Source organism: Lycium barbarum, chromosome 2 (genome assembly GCF_019175385.1).
Source record: "Lycium barbarum isolate Lr01 chromosome 2, ASM1917538v2, whole genome shotgun sequence".
NCBI classification, from domain to species: Eukaryota; Viridiplantae; Streptophyta; class Magnoliopsida; order Solanales; family Solanaceae; genus Lycium; species Lycium barbarum.
Window position 1 is genome coordinate 134979893 of NC_083338.1, and position 25254 is coordinate 135005146.

The 25254-nt window shown below is 35.5% G+C and overlaps 2 protein-coding genes across 3 annotated transcripts; one reads left to right on the plus strand and one right to left on the minus strand.

Moving 5' to 3' along the window:
- Nucleotides 1-1078: 1078 nt before the first annotated feature.
- Nucleotides 1079-5308, plus strand: LOC132627413 (NAC domain-containing protein 17-like). The gene is made up of 3 exons (XM_060342756.1): nucleotides 1079-1542; nucleotides 3354-4556; nucleotides 4845-5308. Exons 1-3 carry the CDS (start codon nucleotides 1320-1322, stop codon nucleotides 5222-5224), a joined length of 1806 nt encoding a protein of 601 aa, XP_060198739.1. The 5' UTR covers nucleotides 1079-1319; the 3' UTR covers nucleotides 5225-5308.
- Nucleotides 5309-6832: 1524 nt separating this feature from the next.
- LOC132627412 (uncharacterized aarF domain-containing protein kinase At1g71810, chloroplastic) lies at nucleotides 6833-24344 on the minus strand. 2 transcript variants are annotated; one of them, XM_060342755.1, is made up of 21 exons: nucleotides 23914-24344; nucleotides 23576-23620; nucleotides 20435-20473; nucleotides 19446-19616; nucleotides 19181-19333; nucleotides 18967-19002; nucleotides 17126-17169; nucleotides 15766-15856; nucleotides 14695-14736; nucleotides 14502-14610; nucleotides 13455-13569; nucleotides 13319-13368; nucleotides 13134-13212; nucleotides 11559-11609; nucleotides 11293-11434; nucleotides 10579-10623; nucleotides 10266-10370; nucleotides 10093-10134; nucleotides 9102-9281; nucleotides 8027-8143; nucleotides 6833-7401 (listed from the first exon to the last, which is right to left on the minus strand). In XM_060342755.1, exons 1-21 carry the CDS (start codon nucleotides 24271-24273, stop codon nucleotides 7297-7299), a joined length of 2121 nt encoding a protein of 706 aa, XP_060198738.1. In that variant the 5' UTR covers nucleotides 24274-24344; the 3' UTR covers nucleotides 6833-7296. The 2 variants fall into 2 exon arrangements, with proteins under 2 accessions (XP_060198738.1, XP_060198737.1); XM_060342754.1 differs by having other exon boundaries at nucleotides 8027-8146; nucleotides 23914-24343.
- Nucleotides 24345-25254: the final 910 nt, after the last annotated feature.

Here is a 25254-nt window from a genome sequence, read left to right on the forward strand (position 1 = left end):
CGGAGTCTTGACACACGACTAATCATTAGTCAAAGTATGGAAAAAACACTAAGTTTTTTCAAACAAAACTTACTTCAGGCACCTTTTCAACCCCTAAAATGACGATCCGAACGTCTACGTATCCTTGATGTATTGGGCCTACATTATTGTACGCAGAAAAAAATATCAGGTTCTATATAAAATATTGACGTTTCGGAGTCTTGACACGCGACTAATCATTGGTCAAAGTATGAAAAAAACACTAAGTTTTTTCAAACAAAACTTACTTCGGGCACCTTTTCAACCCCTAAAATGACGATCCGAACGTCTACGTATCCTTGATGTATTGGGCCTACATTATTGTACGCAGAAAAAAAATCAGGTTCTATATAAAATATTGACGTTTCGGAATCTTGACACACGACTAATTATTGGTCAAAGTATGAAAAATAACACTAAGTGTTGCAAAAAATAAAGTTGGCCAATTTTTTTTTTTGTACTGTTTATATAACGCAGTATTTACTGCGTTATACAAAAAAAAAAAATTGGTACTTCAAATACTGCGTTATAGAAAGATTTTTTTTTTTGGTACTTCTATAACGCAGTATTTTACTGCGTTATAGAAGTACCAAAAACATTAATTTTTTTCTATAACGCAGTAAAGTACTGCGCTATAGCACTTAAAGGCTCCGTCTCCGTTAGTGCTATAGCGCAGTATTTTAGTGCGCTATGAGTACTTTTGTAACTTTTTTTTTATTGGGGTATTTTAATTCAAAATATTTTTTTAGGGGGCATTTTGGTTCCGGACTCAATAATGAACCCCTTCTTCAAAATTTGAAAGCAAATCTGAATTGTTTCGCATTATTCAGGAACAAATTTAATCCTTTATTCTTATAAAAGATGTTCACATATTAAAAAATAATAAATAAATAAAAAAAAAACAATAATATTACAACATCAGGGGTATATTCAAGGTTGAACCCTTTTACAAAGGCTCAATCCCATATTTGAACCTTTTCAAGAACCTTTAAATAATACTAATCCAAGAACCCCCACTTTAAATCACTAAGCATGGTCACACCAGATTCCTACTCTTCACCCCCCCCCCCCTTCCACAAAACCGCGGGGTATATTTTTTCTTCGCAATTTCTTATTTGACCAAACAACTCTCAACTCAATTCCCCACTTCTTAGGGTCATTCTCTAAATTCTCCCCAAATTCTTAGAGTTTGCCCCCTTCTCAATTTTGTCTATTTTTCACCTTTCCTCTAAAATTTAGTGAAAATTCTATTGATTCTTGAAGTGGGTATTTAGATTATTTTGTAGATTTGAAAAAAAAAAATGAAGCTTTTGATGGATTCATCAACACCATCATCATCATCAGCTTGTAAAGAAATTGATGTTTTTGGAGAAAATAATGTTTTCCCACCTGGATTCAGGTTTCACCCAACAGATGAGGAACTTGTTGTGTACTATTTAAAGAGGAAGATCTGTAGGCGAAGTATTTTGCTTGATGCAATTGCTGAGACTGATGTGTACAAGTGGGAACCTGAGGATTTGCCTGGTATGGATTCTTGGATTTTTGTTATTATGAGTTCTTGATGAAAAATGAGATTTTTATTTGTTTTTTTTGGGTGTTGACTTGATTTGATTGTATGGGTGTTTGGGTTTTTGTAGGGGTTTTGGTGTGTGAAGTGTATTTTTTTTTTGGGTACTGTTTTGATTTTGTGATTTGCCTGGTATGAATTCTTAGATTTTGTTATGAGTTTAAAAATGAGATTTTTATGTGTTTTTTTGGATGTTGACTTGATCTGATCATATCTTGGTGATTGGGTTTTTTTTTGGATACTGCTTTGATTTTTGTGAATTTACTTATGAATTCTTAGATTTTGTTATGAGTTTAAAAATGAGATTTTAAAGTGTTTTTTTGGATGTTGACATGATTTGATCATATCTTGGTGATTGGGTGTTTTTTGGATACTGTTTTTATTTTTGTGATTTTATTTATGAATTCTTAGATTTTGTTATGAGTTTAAAAATGAGATTTTTATGTGTTTTTTTGGGTGTTGATTTGATCTGATCATATCTTGGTGATTGGGTGTTTTTTGGATACTGCTTTGATTTTTGTGAATTTACTTATGAATTCTTAGATTTTGTTATGAGTTTAAAAATGAGATTTTAAAGTGTTTTTTTGGATGTTGACATGATTTGATCATATCTTGGTGATTGGGTGTTTTTTGGATACTGTTTTTATTTTTGTGATTTTATTTATGAATTCTTAGATTTTGTTATGAGTTTAAAAATGAGATTTTGATGTGTTTTTTTTGGTTGTTGACTTGACTTGATTTGATTATCTGGGCGCGTATGTGTTTTGTATTGTTATGATAGGTGAAGTGTGTTTTTTTGGTACTGTTTTGATTTTGTGTTTACTTGTGAATTCTTAGATTTTGTTATGAGTTTAAAATGAGATTTTTATGTGTTTTTTTGGTTGTTGACTTGACTTGATTTGATCATCTGTGTGACTGGATATTTTGTAGGGTTTTGGTGTGTGGTTTTGGTATTGTTGATTTTGTGATTGTACTTTTGAGGGTTGTGATTTATCTGGTGATTTTTTCATTTTAAAAAAAAAATTAAAAAAAAAGAAGAAAAAGAAGAGATTTTGATGTGTTTTTTGGGTGTTGACTTGATTTGATTATATGTGTGACTGGGTGTTTTGTAGGGTTTTGGTGTGTGAAGTGTGGCTTTTTGGTTACTGTTTTGATGTTATGATTTTTTTTTGTGGGTTGTATTTATCTGGTTGCTGTATTGATTTTCTCTGGAGTATTTGTGTGTTCAATTTGTTGATTGGCATGAAATTTACCATTTTGCTTTATTGAATTGTCTCTTTGGATAAAGGTGTTTACTGGTCGACGGATAAAGTGGAAGTAAACTTGTTATATAGTTGAATTTTCTCGTTTCTTGTTAGTTATTGTGATTTTTTGTTTGTTTATTTGACAAATATATATTTGTGGAAATTAGTTTTTATCACAAAATTATTCTGAGTCACGTGTTATTGTGATTGAAATTTGCATGGAGAAATAAGAATGGAGATCTAGGACATATTTAAGGTCTTGGTAGTTTATTTATGAAAGATGAGAGAGGAATTATCATCATCAGTACTTAACATGCATTTAATGTTCCATGCATAGATATTGCATTCTAAACTCCTCCTGTTTCTCTTTGTTTTGATGGCTTTTTGCTGATATGTTATTCTCTTCTACTGTCTGATGTTAATTGGTGCTGACTGATAGTCATATTTGTGTTGATAGACTTAGGATCATGTTTGAATCTTCTCAATTTGTAACTGACTGTTTCTTTTGCGAATTGGAATTGCAGATTTGTCTAAGTTAAAAACTGGGGACAGGCAGTGGTTCTTCTTTAGTCCCAGAGATCGAAAATATCCCAATGGAGCACGGTCAAACAGGGGAACAAAGCACGGGTATTGGAAAGCTACTGGAAAAGATCGTATTATTACATGTAACTCTCGTGCTGTTGGAGTCAAGAAGACGCTGGTCTTTTATAGAGGACGAGCACCAGTAGGTGAACGAACAGACTGGGTGATGCATGAATACACCATGGATGAAGACGAGCTGAAGAGGTGCCAGACTGCACAGGACTACTATGCACTTTACAAGGTTTTCAAGAAGAGTGGGCCCGGCCCCAAGAATGGTGAGCAATACGGTGCACCATTTAGAGAGGAGGACTGGGTTGATGATGAGTCCCCGAATTCCAAAGTCCATGTACAGCAGGAGAATTCTGCAAAGCACCTTAATGTAGTTCCTGCTACTGATGATGTACTTGAGGAACTGCTGAACCGTATTGTGTATGAGCCTGTGCTTCTTGAGCCTTTTGCCGTAGATAACAATTTTGCATTGGAACAATTTGTACAAGAGGAAGATACTGAAAGTACCTTGCTAGATCAGTCTTCGAGGGAAGTTAATTTGTACAATCATTGTGCTGTCGCCGGCCCAAGCTGCCAGCAGTATAATAGGAGGGCAAGCTTTGACCTGACACAGTCAGACACATCACAGTTACATTTGCACGAGGCACCAGAGGTCTCATCTTCTCCTTTGAATCCTGAAAAGCCACTACACGTGGTGGAAGAGGATTTCCTGGAAGATTTTCTGGAGATGGATGACCTTCTTGTGCCCGAACCAAGTGTCCAAAACTTTGATAATCAAACACCAAACAGTCAAGTCTTTGACAACCCTGCTGGAAAACCGGAGATTGTGCAGTTTGATGACTTTGATGGCTTAACAGAGTTCGACCTGTATCATGATGCACCTTTGCTTCTTGATAATGTGGAGACACCAATGGTGGGGCAAAGTGCTGAACCATCCGTGAACAACTTTGTAAACGGGATTGGATACCCAGATTCCACTACATTCATGAGCACTTTCCAAAATGACATGATGAACAACCAGCAGATGCTCTTGAATCATGAAAACCAGATAAATCAATTATGGACACATGATGAAGGATTCAACGTCTTTAACCCCATTGAAGGAGATCAATCAGTTGTTCATCAAGCATCTTCAGGTATTCAAAGAATTCCATATTGCAATGCTGACAGTTTTGCTTGGCTAATGCCATAATATTATCATACTTCTCAAATTTGTATAAACACATTCTCTATGTTATCTGACTTACTGGAGCTCCTGGACAGATGGATGGTATTGAATAACCATGTCATCTTCAGTGTGGCAAGAACTCTTTTGCCCAAGTGGAAAATGGGGGAGTTTGAGCCAGCTTCAAGAGCTCTTCTGCTGTTAATTTTGGTATTAGATTTTATTTCTAACTTTAGCAAGTTTTGGCAATGTTGTTTAGGTGTGGTATATGATAATAATATGGCAAATCATCCTATGGGCGCTAATCAAAATCTAGCCAAAAAGGATGATGGTACGCAGTCGTGGTTCTCCTCTAATTTGTGGGCTTTCGTGGATTCTATACCCACAACTCCTGCTTCAGCTGCTGAAAGTGCTCTAGTAGTTAACAGGGCCTTTGAGCGTATGTCTAGCTTTAGTAAGATGAAATTAAATGTCGCGAACATGAATGTTGCTACAGGTAATACCTCTGCAACTTCAAGTAGTTCGGGCAAATCCAAATATGGATTTTTATGTTTTTCTTTACTTGGAGTACTTTGTGCAATCTTGTGGGTGTTAATAGGAACTTCTGCCCAGATGGTGGGGAGATATATATCGTCTTAAACATGTGAAGAGTTTGCTTTTCTATTTTATCATGTGGCTTCTTGCCAGTATCAATGGAAAGCTGAGCACATATTTTACCAATAATAGGCAAGTGTAGCTGATGTATGAACGTCTCAATTCTGCTCCCCTTACTCCCTCTAACTCGGGCCGTAGACCGCAGAAATCCCTGAAACAAAGACAAATAAAATTGAGATTTGGAGATAACTGTGCGTAAAAAGTGGGGTGATACGTTTGATTTATCCCCAAAATATTGACATATATCTCCAGTTTCTCTTTGTGGTTTTAGCTCATGAATATTATCATCCTCACTGAAGGGGCGAGGTGATGTAGCTGGAGGCTCAAGTATATTATATTGGCGCTTATCTATTTTTGTTAAAATATCTAGTGATCGAGCTACTCCAGTGGAAGATATTGATCTTTTGTATGATTAATGTTAACGCGTTTTAATTAGGCGTAGCTTGAATATTCGCGGTAAATGCTTGCCTTTTTTACTTGGTAAATTTGCTTCGGTAGATTGTTCTTTTCCCCTTAGGTTTAGCAGGCACATAATACGTTCTACTGGATCAATATTGCATAGCCCGGAGTGTTTTGTTTTAGTCGGAATATTTGACTAGCTGGTGTTATAAAGGTTTATTAGTGCTGTCAAAGAATAAGCAATGATTCTCCATATTCATAATGATGAAAATGAGAGTCCTAAGGCAAATAAATTGCAGACAATTATAACATCAGAAACGGAGAAAAGAAATGAAAAGGTATCCTATTTTTTACCTGGGAGGTAGCCGATTTTCGCCTAAAGCGTAGTTAGTAGGATATGCACCTCCAAACTATTGAGATACACTTGACCTGGATTGGGATTGCCATCCTGCAGTTTTTGTATAACCATATCGCGGACTATAAAGGATTTATCACTATAGTTGTATGACAACAGCGCGGTCTATGAAAAGTTAACGACTTGCAATACTCTTTTATGTAATTTCTAGTTTCTCAATGTCCTACCAATTACTAAAACTGCGCATATTCAAGTTCCAACTTTAAACTGTTCTCCTCCTTAACAATTTTATTTCTCAAATCTTTGCGAAGTTCAATTACTTGGATCTTTTTTCAAATAAAGAGTAGTATGATTCAACCAGACGGATATTTGTGTGTGTCACGATGGATGCTTTATGAAGATTTCGCAGGTGATAGAGGAAATTGAACGCATTCAATGTTGCAATTATATGGTTCTTGCTCCAGTTGCATTAGAGGGATAATGCATTGCCTTTGTCAATGGCCATCGACATTTTTTCCCTGGTTTATTGCCTGGAACTCTCAAGAAATAAAAGAAGAAAAGAAGAAAGACAACGAGCATCTCACTCTCTCAAGCCACAACCATTTGTGGCCATCAGAAAACTACTCCTGATCTTCTCCTCCCCGTATATTATGGTGTTTTCATCAATTATGTGCTAACAGTAGTCCGGAATATGCATGATCCGGAGCCACCAATGCCATCAGCCACCGCATGCATCATTAGCCAATGCAACTCTATATTCCTTGTGGAAAAGTGTTTTTCGCCTTTCCAGTGAGGCAAATAGCGCCTTTAAGCTACTTCAACACCTTAATGTAGCAACATTTGAACAAAAAGAAGATATTCTATTAGAAATACGTACACTGAATTCTCGTGACCAAGCATTGCAGCTCATTCACGAGATCTTATTGGTTTTACATTATGGTGTAGACAATTTTGTACACTGGGCTCGAATGGTACAAGGAAAAAAAATCAGTAGGTCAAGTAAAATTTTGCAAGGTACCAGAGTGTATTTGTAATAGGAGAATTGCAACATTTTGCCTCCATACTGTATTTATACTACCTATATTTTTTTTATGACGTTGCATTGCTTGCAACTGTATAGAAGGTTCAGGGGACTGAGCTTCTCCGTCTTTTAAGTTAAAACAACCAAGAGCTCTTCATTCTGGAATGGCCAATTTGACTAGATAATTGCTTACCCCAAGTCCCAACAAACCCCAAAAAGCTCTTTGACGAGGACCTAAATCGAATGTCTTGCTTTTTCCACAATATGATAATCCGAAATATTTCACAAGAATACCCTCTTTAACGTCCTTGCAGCGACTCGGGAAGCCAGCTTTCCAGCTAAATCAGCAGGCAACCGAAGTAACTGTTGTTGCATATCTTGGGGAAGCTGCAAAATATGCATATCCATTAGTAAATACACAAAAGCTAAAATAGGCTTCGCATAGCGCATCTATTTTTAGTTATAAAGAAGTGTCTCCCAAACCAATCTATTAGCCCATTTGGCACGTATTTACCATTTGCTGCCAAAGGGAGTTCAACTGAAAAAAGAGATTGATCAATAAGCGTAGCTCATATAGTAATAAGAGGACAACGATGAAAACTAACATATCAAAATGGATTATCACCGTTATAAAAGCATTATCACCGTTACAAAAACCTGTCTTCACATATCTAATCTCTGACAGCAATCGTACACTCAAAACACACTCAGCTCGTACAGCTTCCTAAATTACTGGTGGGGAAATTAATGTTTGTGTAAGGGAGGTAAACAAGGGGTGTGCAGTGTGCGCAATTTTCTGATCAACAAGCACACTTACGCAGTTAAGCCTACATGACATCTTTCACCTTTCATTTTTTCAGAAAGTAGTGAAACATTTTTCATTATGAACGCCAGCCAAAAGATTGGATTAGAATTATGGAAAATGGAGATCTCTATGTCATTGCTATCATACAGAGGCGACCAGTATAAAATTGGTTTATATCAAGGAGAAAATAAATCTATTGAGATTTACCTCAGGTAGAACTGAAAGGAGGGGTAGAAATTCTTGGACAGCTTCAAATTGCTGAAGGGCTACAGGTGCTCCATTCAAAGATATCATCTGCTCGTTGGATGTGCTAACTCCATTAACCTTCTACAAAGAATAAGTTACAAGTCCATGTTTTACTAACATATCAAGTAATTGTGCAATAATAATAAACATGAATTTGGTGCTGATGATCAATAATGCGGTATCCATAGTTAAATCATGTATGCACAGGATGTAAAGATAACATAACAGTTCAGTAACTGGGAGATTGGAGCTTAAGTAACTAGCTTAGGAGCTTGGAGACCAAGATTGGTGAATTTAAAGCGGAAATCTCAGCTGGAGAGGAAAATATTCTTGGATTCCATCCATGTTCTAGCATGCATCAATAAACATGATTCCAGCAGCTACCTAAGATGCAAGCATTTTTGTCATATTAATGAGACCACCCATCCCTTAAAGCACTGATGTGAGACTCTTCACACCCCACCCCCCATGCCCAGGGCTGGACATTTGGAGCATGACCCAATATCGGGAAACGAGATTTGGGATAGATCCAGCTCTGATACCATGTTAAAAATGTATCTTGACCTAGTTTTTGGGGTGGAGTTAGGCCCTATTTCCATTTCTTTACAGTCATGATACTAAGCAAGGCAAACAGTTGGTACTTAAGGGCCCACATACATATTTGCAATGGAATTTCAGTATTCTGAAAGACATGTAAAGTTTGTGACGACAAGCTAATGGGAGTAAAATACTGGATTCCAACATTAAACTTATGCTGCCTCTGGTGTCTCCAAGCTCCTATATCCTAGTTGTTCATGTATCTATGCATGTATTTGAATTTGTTTTCTTTGAGAATACATGCATGTTATGGGAGTATGCTGTGGGTAGTCTCTCTCTAATATTAAAAGGAGTAAACAGGATAGTGATATTAACGTGCATGCAAATCCATATCAACACTTTCATGAGATATTTTCACATAATGGAGATTGGTGCACCGTGGTGGTTTTATATCACTGCAAGAAAACATGCATCCATTTTACTAGCAAGATTCTCTTACCATGCTGGGGTTCTTGTCCTCTCTAAGTCCTGATATCAACAGTAATAGACGTTGCAAATTTCTTAGATTAGTAATATCTTCTTCAGTCATTGAAGATGGTCGGGAGGGAGAGAACGGTAACCTAGTTGCAACTGCATTTGTTACTGAATTGAGAGTTGCAACACCAAGTGCATCCATACCCTGTAAATTGGGAAAAAGCGTAAATTCCAAATACAACAAGCGCAGAGGCCTTGAATGACAGTGACCGAGTAGACTTTCTTGAAATTTTGGATACACCAGCAGAAACTCAACCAACTCGGAAAAGGAGTTACGTTAGCCACTCTCCAAAACATCAAAAATGAAGTGGCAATTCACCAATGTTAGTTTCTTAGATTATTCACGTTAGCATCTATAGAGATTCCACTTCAAACAGAGGAAGGTACACTCTAACATCAAAAGCACTGATTACGGGAACTAGACAGGATATTTTAAGTTTCCATGTCATATTCAATGACTAAGCAGTTTCTAACGTTCTAAAAGGTATTGGGTCTTGCATTGTCAGATGCATTTCCATCCCAAAATGACCAGCATGATAGCAAAACTTCTCTTCACCTTCCCATTATCTTTTTCTCTCTAGTACTTCTACTGGAACTATAATTTTTTGGAAAAGAACAAAGATGAGAACGCCCAAGTGTCAATAATATCAGAATTAGAAACAATAACCGGCTACACGTGATAATGATGGAAACAGTTAGTCTGTCATTAGAATCCAATGAAATCAAAAAAATTGACCGAAAAATTATGAACCTGAAACTTCCTAAATAGTTAAGCAAACAACTATATCTATTATATTGGTATAGGGTCTTTTCCGATTCATCTACATTCAAGGCTATAGAATTTCTGGCTGCTACCATGTGGTATTCATCACCTGTTTGAATTTAGTCAAAAGAAGGCATTGTGCATTCATAAAAGGTTTGCTTGCATTTTGTAATATCAAAACACAAGTCCTTACCTTTGCAAACTCCTCAAGTAGAATTTCTCTGATAAAGGCAGCCTGAATATAAAACAAATGAAAATGAACTAATTAGTGTGTCTGTATTTCTTCCTTTCTTCCCTTCTTTTTTTTCTGCCTGTATTCCAGTCTCTGATCTGCTTAATAGTGTAATATTTACTGAGATAGAATACCTTATCATCAAGTGTAAAAGAAAGAATTTGCTTGATCACGACCTTCGAATCAGTTCCATCATTTTGCTTCTCTATCAGGGTTCTCTCTGTCTTGGCACGGAGAGTCTGTTATGAAGAGAGATTGTATATCAGAAACAAAAAGCTAACATGGTGAAACGATGAAATACTTAAAATTTTCCAATTTTCTCATATGTAACTCGAATATCAAGAAAACAAGAAATTCAGCTACGGCTTCTAACTTACACTCATTAACTGTCAGGCATATGCTTACAAAATATAAAAGTGATACGTACAAACATATCAAAAAGCTTACCTCTGAAAAGAGTGACTCTAGTCGATCAATCCTGAACTGACCATCCTATAATCAAAGTACGTAATTAGAGTATATCACGAGTACATAACAGTTGGACTTGCAATTATCATTTTTTTTTTTTTTTAAAGTTAATAGGATCAACAACCAGTAAAACTTCTGTATACTGTCTCAGGCTTCAAGCTTGATATTTCTCTACCTAACGGTTAATAAATTAGTCTTTAATCTCCTTTTCAGAAGAATGCCCCTTCAAAGTATTCATAGTTAGTTGGAAACAAGTTTGTACCAAGTACTATGCTTAATAATTCCCAAACACAACAACAAGGAAAAAGGAGAGCAAAGAAAGTCATTTCCAGCATAGCTGCATCCATACACGATGGGAACCTAGTTCATTGCACATTATAATCCCTAGTTCCTGTAACATATTGAAGGAGGAGAACTAGGCCCTTTTTGTGGACAAAGCACAAGTGTGACATACTTGAAGATTCATTTGATCATTTCCAATTAAATCATCTGAACTCATGAATACGACTAGTAAAGATTTTTAACCTTTTCCTCCTCTAGGAAAATTAATTGTCAGTGGTTCCGCTGTGGCACCAAAAATCAGAATGGAGGTCAGAAATATGAACTAGTACGAGGTCTGTCAAGTTGCTTCAGCAAGAGGAAGGCTGGGAATGGGTGCTAAGAAAGAGAATGAGAGACCTCATTTGCTTATACCTTATAAAGAAGTGCTCTTAAAGAAGCTTTCAGTTTCGGTGAGCTGTCAGTTAGGACTTTTCTAGCGATCCATGGATATGTACTGCCCAGAACTTTGTATTCTGGGTTGATGCCAACTGCAATGCCCTCCAGCACAGCAAGGCTAGATGCTCAAAAATACCAGTGAATAACATCAGCCACAAACAAAATAAATGAGATCAAGCAAATACAAAACAAACTAATCCCTAATGATTCTTTTTGTTATGAAACTTTTCATGCAAAATTACCTTCGGATGACAAGAGAGAAATAAGAAGGTATTTGAAACTTAAATTTGTACCTGCAATCAAAGAGTTTTGCAAAACTTATCAAAACAATAATAATAATAAAAACAACAACAACAACAACAACAAAAACAACAACAACACAACAACAACAATAATAATAATAATAATGATAAAATTAATAATGTTGCAAAGAATAAATGATCGATCTAGCATTTGGTGTCATCATAAGAAAAGCCATATATCTGCTAAAGCATTATCTAGACAACAAAGAACCTCTCTGAACATAATCATCAGTGCTTTCAACATGAATACTAGGGTTTCCCATATTTTCTCCCAAGCAAGTTCATCTGCTTCGAAGAGCCATTTAGTCTAATGTGCAACATGCGCACAACTCCGCTGGTAATACTTTGGTTTCCAGAGATAATTAAAGACCATCACCACTTCATCTCGTCACAGCAAATACCAAAGCATTTAGTTCTACTTATGTGGGAAGTTGATCAATATTTTGACGAAGAATACTATTTCTGTGCCCTCAAACTCTTTGCGTACCCATATGTCAAAATCAAGAAGAGAATGAGATCACAAAGATTCTTGATAAATATCACACTGGGACAAAATTAAACAAATGTGATTCTGCAATTGGTGGGATGATGCATGACATAAGTAAAAGAAAGCAAAGTTCCCAGGTGAATGACCCTCTAGGCAGTGGACAAAGCATTACTTCACAAAGTAAGTCCTTTTAACAGCGGTGTCTTAGCCAGCCTGCTTGTCTGTTCTCAATTAATCTACCAAGTACCTGCTACGTCCCACCAGTTAAACTCTGCCCACAGCTTAGGCAAATGAGAAGGATTCACAGTTTTCCTCTGCTGAGATTTCCTAGGTTATCACTCCAACTTTGCAAGATATTACTATTACTCTGGATGATTACTGAAAGCGGTGGTCATACTTCATCTACCAAGAAGAATGTCAGCAAATACTGTTAAAGCTTGCATACTTTAATAATCAAAAGAGCCATTAAGGTTAACTAGGATGGTTTCTTAATGTGGCTATGCATTAGCAATGGCATAATAAAAAATGAAAGCAGTATGTTACAGTCTTCCTATTTATATTTAATGTAAGGAGTATAAGCATCAAAATGAATTCATACGCTAATTCTGTATTAGCTTTTATTATCCTAGTTCCTCTTCTTTCTTTATGCGTTCAGGCTATTCTCTCTTCAGATTTTGGTGTTAGAAGCACAAGTATTAGTCTCTCAGTAATCTATCAGATCAGCCCAGATCAAGGTTGACCACTAAAATAATGTTCGATGAATTAGATTAGGATCAATGCCTTTAAAAAGACACGTCTTTCAAATATGTTTCGTCCTTCTTTCATTTTTACTTAGAGAAGTCCCCCTCCCCGGGGTTTATCCTTATCATAGCAAACTCCATATACATCTTCTGTACCAATTTAGAAGATAGATATGATTTACGCATAAGTGATATAAGACCAAATTACATCACATAATAAAAGGTTAATGTAGGAAACCAAATATATATTCAATTTCAATTGAAGAAGAAATCATGGAAAGCACTTACATGGTGAATCCCAAATCCCCAAGAAGATCCCCAAAACTTACATTGCGGACTCCTTTGTCTACAGCATTCCGAAAAACACCTAAAAGGGAAGTTCATATCAGTAAAGAAGTATCCAACAATTAGATCAATTTTGAGGTCTAGAATTTAACTGTTTAGCTAATAAATGTCAATATAAAGGACAAAACCTGTTAGAGCTTCTGTAACTGCTGCTTTGTCACTTGTGGGTGGAATAAGCCTGTCAAAGAATATATGCATCAACACTAACAACTTTCTAATATTAAGAAGTGACCTCTCATTGAGTAGTGAAAATATTAATAATACCCAAGAGTGACAAAGTCCTTGGCCAATGCACTGTAATCACGATTCACTAGATGGAGACATGCTTCAATGAAACCATCACGATATTCTTGTTTGAATTCACCCATCATACCAAAATCTGGGATTAAGAGCAAGATTAAGTAAAAAGAAAATGATAGGTAGCTAAATCTAAGGTACTCAACTGGTACTAAATATTCAAAATTTCCATAAGACTAACTGTTACGAGAATGGACCGTAGGTCTAAGTCAATCCAAAAGCAAGCTCAAATGGTGAGTATTTTCCAAGACCATATAAGGAGATTGCAACCACTATACTTAATCAATATGGTTTCTAACCCACCTTTCCCCTCCGACTGGACATGTGGATCTTGGAGTACTATAACTTGGGTAGCTCAACATTGGATGGCGCAACATCACCAATAGGTCTGGCTCTAATACCACGTTAAGAAAATAACCATCGGCTTAACTTAAGCCCAAAAATTAGCTCAAGTGGTGAGGATTATCCAAAGACGATAGAAGGAGACCAAATCCCAAACACTTACCTGATGCGAGATTTTTTTTTTTTTTTTCTTACCCGATGTGAGATTATAACCCTAACAAATAGAATTACAAGGAAAAGGAGACAACCAAAAGCAACCCAAAGAAGTTTGTTCGCTAGCATCACGAACAATCAAGTGTATATGACCAGTTTCACATATACACTTCATAAGATATTCATAAGCTACTTTGAGTTTTCAGGAAGATAGCTACCACGCGTTTCCAGCAGCATTTTCACGTAGCTAAAACCAGCATTGAGGATAGTTAATGATATTAAACAAAGTATTCGTTTTTACCTTCTTCTTACAGAAAAAGGCAACTAATGCTAGAGTGAGAGAAAAAGGAAAAGTAGCAGATACAGAAGGTTCCATCATATATAGGAAAAGTAGCAATACATAAGGTTACCGTCACATAACTAGAGAAGTAGCATGTAAAGAAGGCTACCAACATGATATATTTAGTTGATAGCTCACACCCTACATGCATAAAAGAAAAATTAAAATCAATGAAGTACCTAAGTAGGCTAGTTTCCCATCATATGTACGAAGAAGGTTTCCGGGATGTGGATCTGCATGATAGAATCCATACTCTAGAAGTTGACTGAATGAGCAATAAACCCCTACCTGTAAACATTAAGTTCACTTTAAAGTATGGTTCAAAGTGGAACAACAGATAAACTTTGAGGAAAATGAGTTTTGTGACATAACCTCAACCAAATAAAGATCCTTGATCCCAGCCAGCTTTTGCCCCTAGCCAAGAAAAACGTGTAGCAACATGAGCAAGATGTCCAAGCTTCATAACATTAGGAGACAACATACACTATTTGTTGGCTATAAGATATTCCACCTCATCAGAACTTTAAAAAAAAAAAAAAAAAACGATACTTGACACTCTCCACGTTGAGCATACATAAGTCAGTGAACCCAAAAAGAACACATTAGCGCTAGGAGCAACTATTCAACTCTAAAATATCTCAGCGTAACGAACCATTAATGATAAAGACGAAATTCTTCAAGGAAAAGACAAGATTCTCAAACATTTTATGCAAGTGAACATTAGTCTAAATTAAACCTCTTTGGATGTAACTCATTAATCCTGCACTGTTATCCCCCAGCCAGAAGGTAATGCACATCAATTATTGAATACGTTAATCAAGAGAAACTCTCAATCAGGTAATCTTGTTCTCTTTCCGCAGGGAGTGACTGTCAGGGACTGTCAGCAAGCCAACAGGAATAACAAAAAGAGATGTTTCAATCTGAGAAGCAAGGATTAGGAAGTGACCAAATGTCTCAAAACCATTGCCCTTCCGTAAGAAAATCTTCAAAATTCATACTCCCTCTGTTTAAGTTTATGTGAACCTTTTCGGAGTACGAGGGTCAAACTTTATAACTTTGACCTTAAATTTTAACATAGATTTTTCAAGTTTGTACTACATTAAAAGTACTATAAGTCATGATAATTTATAATTCAAATAATTTAGAAAAAATGTAAAAATGTAAGGAAAACGTGGTCAAAGAACCACCTTATAGACTCCCCAAATAGTAAAGGGTTCACATAAATTGAAACAGAGGGAGTATTTGTTTTAATTCAGGATTTTAACTAATCCTGTCTTTGTTGACTTAGACATTAGTGTGAAAGAACGCTAGCTCCATTATGGAAACTAACTGCATTATGGAAAGATAAGAAAACGCCTAACATAACTTGTCACAGACTTAAGAGCTCACAGAATGTAATTATCACTTGACTGTAAGATTTTAGCTCCTGGCATGTAGTTTTACCTCCAGCCACTGCATAGTGAGCACTTTCCGGGTTGTCTCTGCCATATGCATTTCAGGAACCACAACATCTTTTATTGCACCATACAATTGCCTGCTCATGCAATTATGAAATGTTTAGACTATTGCTAATAAAATAAGGTTCCCTATTAACATAGTTGATGCATGAATGTGCAATCACAAATTAAAGAATAGCCTACAATCTGATACTAATGATATTAGATGAAGCATAGATAATCAAACTGTTGGAAATTACAAAAATTTTGCTATTGTCATTCTGATGAGAATGCTACAAACAATGATAATCAACTAATTTGACAAGGTGCACGGAGACTTTCTATTGACACAGTCAATGAGTGGTCATTCATGATGGACCTGATCCTAAATAATTGTGCAGGTTACATCAGATTGAGATCACATTCCTTTATACGGTTTTTTTTTTTGCCTTATATTTGTCATGTTTTCAACTATTTTACTGAATTTTCCCTTCCCTCTTTTTTTATTTTTTAAAATACCTGTTCACCCTTTTGACATCCTCTTATTACGTCCCAAATTAGCTTAGCCTTGCATTTGCAGGAAGAAAGGATTCATTTCTTCTTGGTCTCGATGCATCAGAAAACCAAACAAAGAAAAATCAGTAAGCAAGATTTGTCGATGGAGTTTCTTAAGTTCCTCGCTCTCTGTTTTCCAAAATTTTCCCAGTTTTGCCCTTTTTATTGGCTCATTAAAGAACATAGGAAGAAATACTTCTCAGCCTACGTGCTGCTTACTAAAAAGTATTAGAGGCTTTTTTTTCTCTTTTCTTTTTGGATTTTCCCCTCAACTTGCAGAAGGGAAAGGGTCAAAACCATAATCCATAAAAATGAAGATGCATAAACAAAACGCTTGTACATCTTACTTTTGTAAGAGAGGTTTCTAGGTTCTTCACATTAATTTAAGAGAAAAGGCTTAAAATTGCAAATTGTTATATTATTAATTCAGCAGAAGGATCACTGATTACAAAGCTTTGACGAGAAAATATGACATCAACTGAAGTGATTGCAATAGCTAATCCATAACAGAATGCTACAAATTAGCCCTAGTTTCATAGGAATTTTTTTAACCCATTTTGGATATTTATCTCATGATAAAAACTTATTGAGTTTCATAAACTTCAGTATCCCAATGGATAAAGACCTGGAGCCAATTGATTGTCTTGTTGTTAACCACAATAAACAGTGGAAGTAATCTCTGATCCGTAAGGTTCTTAAAAATGCAAACTCACTCATCACATTCTAAATGAGACCGGATTAAAGGTGGACTATAGGTATGCAGGTTTCAGATATCTTATACAGGTCACAGTCAAATAGATCAACTATTTTACCGAAATCTGACTCCATTCCGTGCTTCTTGTTTGTAGTCCATCTCCTGCATTCAATTTGATCACCTGTATTCAATATAAAGCACTAAGAATATTCATCCTTATTATTAAAAGTAGTTATTGTTAATTTTGATTATATATATATATAGTCCACTTAAAATGAAAAATTAAGACAATATCGAAGGGTCAAATTACCAGACTAGTACTGGTCAAATATTTTCTGGTTTATTACCATGGAAATATCTGAAATGTTCATGTAAAAAAGGTAGTTGAATGTTGACATGTTCTTCTAAGCTCAAATCAAGTGGATACTTTCCCCTCATCATCTCCATTTCTCTTGGGTGCAGCATGACCTCACAAAAATTGGATTACAGACTACTAAATCAATCCTCAATCAAGTATCACCTCAATCCTAAATTAGTTGGGGTCAGCTTAATGAATCCTCTATCTATATTTATATTTTTCTATCTATGTCCATTTTGTTTCAATAATTAATGATTAACTCTCAAGGAAAATTAGGGATCTCTAAATCTCGCACTATAACTACGTTAATCACAACTAGTTGGTATTGCCTATATGGATACCTTATTTCCCTTTTGTTTTATTCTTAGCCAAATCTGTATTAATTTCGAGATATTTTATGTTATTTGAGAAACTATCCTCCATGTGAAAGTCGAACTTTTCCCCCATCGTCAATCATCATAATGTCATACTTTTATACCTTGCATCTGTAGGTCTATGCAGAGCATGGAAAACCCATCTCAAGTGATCTTTTCGCATTTTAAATTCTATGTGCTTCTTGCATCCTTTATTAGATGTAATTCTCCAATCTTGTATGGATGCACGTTCATCTAGTATCTCTTCAGCTTCATTCTTCTTATGTAAGCTAAACTTGCATATCATATACTCTTTACCTTCTTAACCTAAAAACCTTAGACACTAGAGTGCTTATCCATAGTTCTAACTTTTGGTTGACTCCTTTACTACTTTCATCAATTAACACAATTGTATAATCTACATATATTATGCACCATGGAACCTCGTCCTTCATACTATTAGTTAACTCATCCACGACTAGGATAAACAAGTACAAAATCAAGGAAGGCCTTGGTGTAAAGGAAATTCTGCTGTATCTCCCCCAACTATTGTCACATGCATGACAGATCATCTTGCATCAATGCATCTATATGTAATTTATGGATTCCTTACTCCTCAAAAAGATTCTTCCTTGACACTATCATATGTTTCCTCTTGATTAAGTGAATATCAATGTGGAGATCCTTCTTTTTCTCCCTATAAATTTCCATTCATCTTTTCAAAAGAAATATAGTCTCCGTAGTAGGTCTACTATGTATAGACCGAAACTAGTTCTTTGTATAAATGTCCCAAGCCTATGCTCTGGCAGTGTTTCCCAACCCACAATAATTTGCACAACTTAAGTACAGGCTAATTAAGGAAAAAGAATTCCTATTGCATGACCAAGAATACGAACTTAAAAAGCAGAAAGTTTTGATCAGTTAACCAAATTTTAAATCCAGAATTCGTAAAGTAACACTAAATATTGAAACTCATAGATAGGAATTGAAGTACAAGACATCAAATTATATAGCTGACATCAGTTAACAGTCAATCAACTATGCCTTAATCCCAAGATAAAACTAGACCAGTTAGTTGACAACAGAAACGGCCTTAAAGATACTGTAAACATATTCATTCACACCAAAGGGCTTCTTATCATGGGATTTACGACTTTGATGTCAATTATCATCTAATAGGAGAGCAAGTATATGGAAAGCCACAAACATAATAGATTTTCCCAGGAAGATTAAGATATAAATGCATACCCGAAAAAGACTTGAGGCCCATTCATCGACAACTGCCTGTATATTGACAAAAAATGTGCTGGTCAAGTAATTGCAAAGAATACGTCTTGTCATGTTGGAAATAGATGCTCATTCACGCTAACATTGCAGAGCAGCCTAAACCATTTATGTTATGTGTTCCAAATCCCATATCTTTTTTTCTCTCTCAGCAAGGAATTTACTTGTATTGTAGTACCTGAAGGTCGGTATTAAATTTTCCTGCCTTCCTTATTAATCCGGCGAGATAACGTAAAATCAATATGTCCAGAGAGATTGCACTTTGAACTCCAGGTCTCTGCACCTTTATAGCAACAACTTCCCCGCTAGAACTAAGCCTAGCTTGATAGACCTTCAAAAATTGGAACTCACATTTAGTTTCTTTCACGTTTGGCTTATACTAAGAGTCAATATGAGTCCACCTAATTTTAATCTAAGAAACAGAAGCCCACTGCTTTACAGACCTGTCCAAGTGATGCTGCTGCGACAGGCTCAGGTGAGATCTCAGAGAACATCACATCTATTGGCATGCCGAGCTCTTTCTCTATAATTTGAAAAGCTACTTCAGAGGAAAATGGTGTTATCCGATCTTGCAACAGAGATAGCTCATCCAAATAGGATGGTGGTATCAAATCCTAGAAGAAATATAAATCTGATTAACATCACTAGATTTAGTGAAATATGGGATGCTATTACAATGAGTGTATTACAATGAGTGTGCACTTCAAACAATTAATCCTTGCATAGAGCTACTTGAATTTATTTTCCCACTATTTCACAAGAAGTAAGAATTAGTTGCGTAAAATGAATCAGCTTCTGGGTATGAACATTATGGATACATACTCAGAATTCTGGTTCATGAGGTTTTAAGGACGTTAATAGTTGCAAAGCTAGGAGAGTGAATAATGAATGAAAAATTTAGAACCCTTTAAATTTCAAGTAGTTTCTTTAGCAGACACGTTAATTGTAAAAGATGCACTTTGTTTTCTTTTTTTTTTTTTTCTCTTTACAGGTCTAAAATATGCTTCCATGATGCTTTTAATTTCAGGAACCAACACATATATCCAGTCAAAAAGGAACTAAATACAAAATAAATATATGTTCCAGCATGCTACCTGCAATAATGCTAAGAATTTCTCATTTTGTGAGTCCTTGTGTTATTGAAGTTCACACTTGTCAAACTTGTTGACAAATATTAAATAACAGAAAAAGAAAGGGGAGCTAATGCCGTCTTTTAAAGAGAAGTCAGTCATAGAAATTTTAAGTATAAAGCATGACGAGCAAAAGCTCCCTATTGTATCCTACATAATTCAATACCAGAACCTCTACAAAAGATCAACAAGTCCGGTGGGAAATAATATTCCCTCAGGTTTCCCAGAAAATTACTGGATGTTGGGTGGAAATGAATCCATAAAATTGGAGAAACTGAATAGCTGAACGAAGCTTTACTTACTGGTCGAGATGAGATAGCCTGGGCAATTTTAACATATGCCTGCAAAAAACATATTAGAATTCATCATAATGGCAAAGGGAATATTGTACAAGTATCGAACAAAGATGCACAAGAAATTTATACAGAAAAAAAAATAAAAATAGGTAAGAATAAGAACTGTAGAGAAAAAGAGGAATTGTGGGAAAAGAAACTTGTAGATCAGTCAGAACGTAGCATTATGTGCAGTAAATAATAACAAATAGCAAAGTCTTGAGAAAGGAAAAAGGAAGAGTCCGAATCATGAAAAAGGACGAGTCTAAATCATTCTTTTTGAGATAATACGAATAGAACTGGTAGCCAATAATTGCACCTTTGTGCTTCAATAATTTTAGCGTAAAAAAGTTTAGTACAGACCTATAAATTACTAATGCGAGCGCTCAGAAGACTAGAGTAAATCAGGAAATGTAAAGGCATTAGGCCAGAGTAGATCAGAAAAGTCTAGACGGAATTTTCACTAACTGAAAGAAAGATATGTTTCCTGATGGAGAAGAAGGAAGTAGGAGAGTTTTAGAGAAAATAATTTGTTTATAATCATAGAGAAACATCATCTTAGAGCAAAGAAAGAGCCTCCTAAATAAAATATATATCATGACTTGCCACATCCCCAAACCTTTAATAAGACCAGTTGTCTTTCCTTCTAAGAAAATCCCAATTTATTCAATATAATTCATAGACGAAAATTGCCTATTGAAGTCCAAATATTCTCATTTCAGATTGATTTTCATTTTAGCACATTTCATCTTTCCCTGTCAGTACTAAAATGTGATTCGATGTGCGTTTGTATTTCAAACTGAAAAAGATTAGAAGCAAGCTATTGGTGGAGCAGTCATGCAATTTTCTGATGAAGAATTAACATTCTTAGGTTAGATAAAAATCTGTTCTGACTGACACTTCAGAACTTACAAGTCATACAAGTAGGACATTGACTCATTCCTCCCAAGTCAAGAAAGGAGGGACCCCATTAGCAAAAAGAATCCTTTTGCAATTGTCTATGTAACAATCTTTCCACCCTTTCATTTGGTAGAAATGGTTTACAAGCCCTTCAAGTAAGCCTGACTATGAAGGAACCAAACCAAACCACTTGGAGGAGTAGTCATGCAATTTTCTGCTCGAGGATGAAGAATTAACATTCTTAGGTTAGATAAAAATCTGTTCTGACACCTCAGAACTTACAAGTCATACAAGTAATATATTGACTCATTCCTCCCAAGTCAAGAAAGGAGGGAACCCATTAGCAAAAAGAATCCTTTTGCAATTGTCTATGTAACAATCTTTCCACACTTTCATTTGGTAGAAATGGTTTACAAGCCCTTCAAGTAAGCCTGACTATGAAGGAACCAAACCAAACCACTCCACCCATCCCATCCCCCCCCCCCCCCCCCCCCCCCAAAAAAAAAAAAAAACCAAGGATAAAGTAACTAGCTAAACTAGTAGTATATAAAGTATCATAAGATATGACAGAGAGAGCAGGAATTCTCTCAAGCACATCCATCATTCAGAGACCAAGGTTCCAGATTAGTCTATCCAAGACCTTAGCCATTAAACATTTCAACATGACAGCTTGAACTTTGTGCAGAGCTGGTAGGCAGTTAGGGATTGACATCATCCAAGCCTCAGCATGGAAAGAAAATGCACAGGTAACCAACATACATAATATGGCAGTGCCACCGAAGAGGCAGCATGTGGCTAGAGCTGATTCGTATTGCTAAGTTCAGTTTGCACCATGCTGCAAGTTCCTCTTGATGCCTCTGATCAGTTCTTATAAGAAAGTTACTTTTGTATGGAGTCGATTACCTAGGAAGCTTGTAATGTAACTAGGAGTTTAATTTCAGTTATTGCCACTTGGGTTAGTTTCAAAGATTCAATAAGTAGCATATGTTCAAAGGACCATAAGTTCACATGCATAGGCTAGCTGCTAGCATATGTAGGTTCCTATTGGAAAGGATGACATGGTCTAGCCCACGGACTGGGCATGGTCTACGGGATTAATGTTTTACATGATTGCTTATTGGAATCACAAGTTATTGCCACTTGGGTTAGTTTCAAAGATTCAATAAGTAGCATATGTTCAAAGGACCTTAAGTTCACATGCATAGGCTAGCTGCTAGCATATGTAGGTTCCTATTGGAAAGGATGACATGGTCTAGCCCATGGACTGAGCATGGTCTACGGGATTAATGTTTTACATGATTGCTTATTGGAATCACAAGCATGTAGTGCCCCAAAGTCTAATGCCTGCTGTCCGTTTGAAATTTGACTAGTTTGTTACAAATAAGGTCACTGCACCACTATCCACGCCAAAACTTAGAATTTGTCACATTGAGCATACTGTTCTTAGGAATTGCTAGCGGTAAGAAGTTTTAGCTGACAGTTAAAACTTATGCAAATAAAATATGGCCATAAAATGCATCTAGTAGCAGAAAATATTAGAAAAGTAATAAAGAAGAAAGAATTAGAAAAAGAAGGTTTGAGCCATATAAACACGTGATCCTCAAGAGAGTGAAAGTGATTGCCTAACTATGGGAATAGTTAAAAATGTTGTTCCTGGGATGTAACAAACTTGTTATCAGTCATCTGAATTGACTAATTTGAAAGTGGACGAACGTTCTTTTGAAGATCATAAACATTTAATATAGTTTCAACAGCTTGTAAGCTTTCAGAAACCCCAATTAACAATTCAAAAAGATTACCAAAATAAAATTTAATGTAAGTAAGTAGTCTTAATATTTTTTCAAGTACTACATTTCAAGCCCTAAGTCAAGTCCAAGTCTATCTATAATATACACACACTAATTTCTAATTATAGTATGTTAACGAGAAGTGCCTTTAGTAGGCAATAGATTGAAAAACACTTACAGATGCATCTTTTCTCTTGCATTTTCGTTAGATTCTCGGAATCAAGTATACACTCACTAATTTGTAATTCAGTCTCTTAGTCTTTACTCAATAGTCTGGCTTCTTACTAGTAATAATAGTCAGACACCTTATTATTGCCACTTCCTTATTAAAAATATACAAAAAAAAAAAAAAAAAAAAAAAAAAGGAAAGCTAATTGCGAGAATTATTACAGTAAAATTTGCAAGTTCAATTAATAAGCCCTACCGGACCAAGCTGTAATAGTATCTTCCTCAATTCTGCAGCTCTAATCTGCCAGCAACCAAAACAAAACTAAATTAATTCAACTTCACATAACCAAGATGCATTACTCTAATACTACCTTAGCTTGTCCCAAAAAGAATGATATATTTCTATATTTAAAAATAATATTAAAACTTTATCTTTTGCCCTTAATGAAATGATTTACGGTCACACAAATATATGACTTATTTTAGACTCCAAGTTTCAAAAGTGTTACTAATTTCTTTTTCAAACTCTGTGTCTAATCAAATTATAACATAAATCGGGACGCAGAGAGTAAATGTTACAGAGATAATACTAACTTTGAACATTTCATCGGCGCGTTCGTTAACAGTATCCAAATACCTAACAGCAAACCACTTGCCTAAAGTAGAGCCAATTTGTACAAGCCTACGAAGTACAATCAACGGTTTCTTCTGATAAAACGCTGCAATTTTCGCGATATTGTATTCCGTAAGAGAATCCTCATAGGACGGATTCAGCTCGAAAACGTAGCCGGAGTACTTCGTGAAATCATCTACTTCCCGCGCAACTGCCGCCGCAACAGGCGGCGTTACACGGCGGCGGGAGCCGGAATTGAAGTTGCTCCGCCGGAACAGACGGCGGTCGGAAAATGAAGTGCCGGTGAATAACGCCGATGGTTGTGGCGGGACGAGTAGCATTTTGTGGCGGAGAGATACAGTAGTATTTTCGAGTAGGTGTGTCTGTTAGGACCGTTATGTGAGGCTGCAAGTTGAACTCGTAGTCCATAATATAATCATATCTCTAATTTTTTTTAAAAAATATATATTTGTGTAGATTTACTGATTTTTATTGGCTCTCGAGATTCAAACTATATGAATTTTTACTAACATTTTAAGATATGTTATTTTATCAAATTAATATGAGAAAAGTTAAACTTATATTATAGTTTTTAAATGTATAAATTTTAATTTTAGAATATTGAGTTAGTCTAATACAATTTAACTTCAAAATTTAGTCAAATTAACTCTCGAAAAAAAAAAATACTTGTGAACCTAGTTGACTAGGTATAAAATTTAAGAAATAAGAGTAGTTTAAATTTGTGGTGCTAAATGAGTCACATATATATTGTGTGACTATAAATCATTGCATAAAAAGGTATATTATTTTCAAATATAGGAAGAGGTCGTTTTTTTTTTATACAAACTAATAAAAAAATAAGTTCACATAAATTGAAACGAGGGAGTATCACATATATTGGGAGTATTTGCTTATGTTTGTTGATTTTTTTAAAAAGTTTCTTTTTATACTATTTTTTTAGTTAATGTTGGGGTATTTTATGGTTTTTTTTTTCAATTATTTGAGATTTGCTTATAGAAAATCGAAACAGGATAATTGGAAATATCGGGAACCGGGGGTGAAAAAGGAGGACGGGATTGGATTCGTGGCCTTGAGGAACTCAATGGATACGTGTAGAAATAGGAACTATTTGGAACTTCAGAATATTACTTCTCCAAGACGAGAGAAAAAGTTATATGACAATTACTAAAATTCAGTTGGCGTCATTTGTACACGTTTATTTTAAGCAAGAAAAGAGACGAATGTTTTTCTACTTTATTTTAGAATTTAGATGGATTTAACTTTATTCCTTTAAATTTCAAATTAAAATTTTGAATAAAAGA

Coding starts and splice junctions, on each gene's coding strand:
- LOC132627413 (XM_060342756.1), top strand. CDS start 1,320: ATGAAGCTTTTGATGGATTCATCAACACCATCATCATCATCAGCTTGT. Junction 1,543..3,353: donor GGAACCTGAGGATTTGCCTG/GTATGGATTCTT, acceptor TTGGAATTGCAG/ATTTGTCTAAGTTAAAAACT. Junction 4,557..4,844: donor TGTTCATCAAGCATCTTCAG/GTATTCAAAGAA, acceptor AATGTTGTTTAG/GTGTGGTATATGATAATAAT.
- LOC132627412 (XM_060342754.1), bottom strand. CDS start 24,273: ATGCTACTCGTCCCGCCACAACCATCGGCGTTATTCACCGGCACTTCA. Junction 23,621..23,913: donor GCGCCGATGAAATGTTCAAA/GTTAGTATTATC, acceptor GGTTGCTGGCAG/ATTAGAGCTGCAGAATTGAG. Junction 11,435..11,558: donor TTCTCTCTTGTCATCCGAAG/GTAATTTTGCAT, acceptor TTGAGCATCTAG/CCTTGCTGTGCTGGAGGGCA.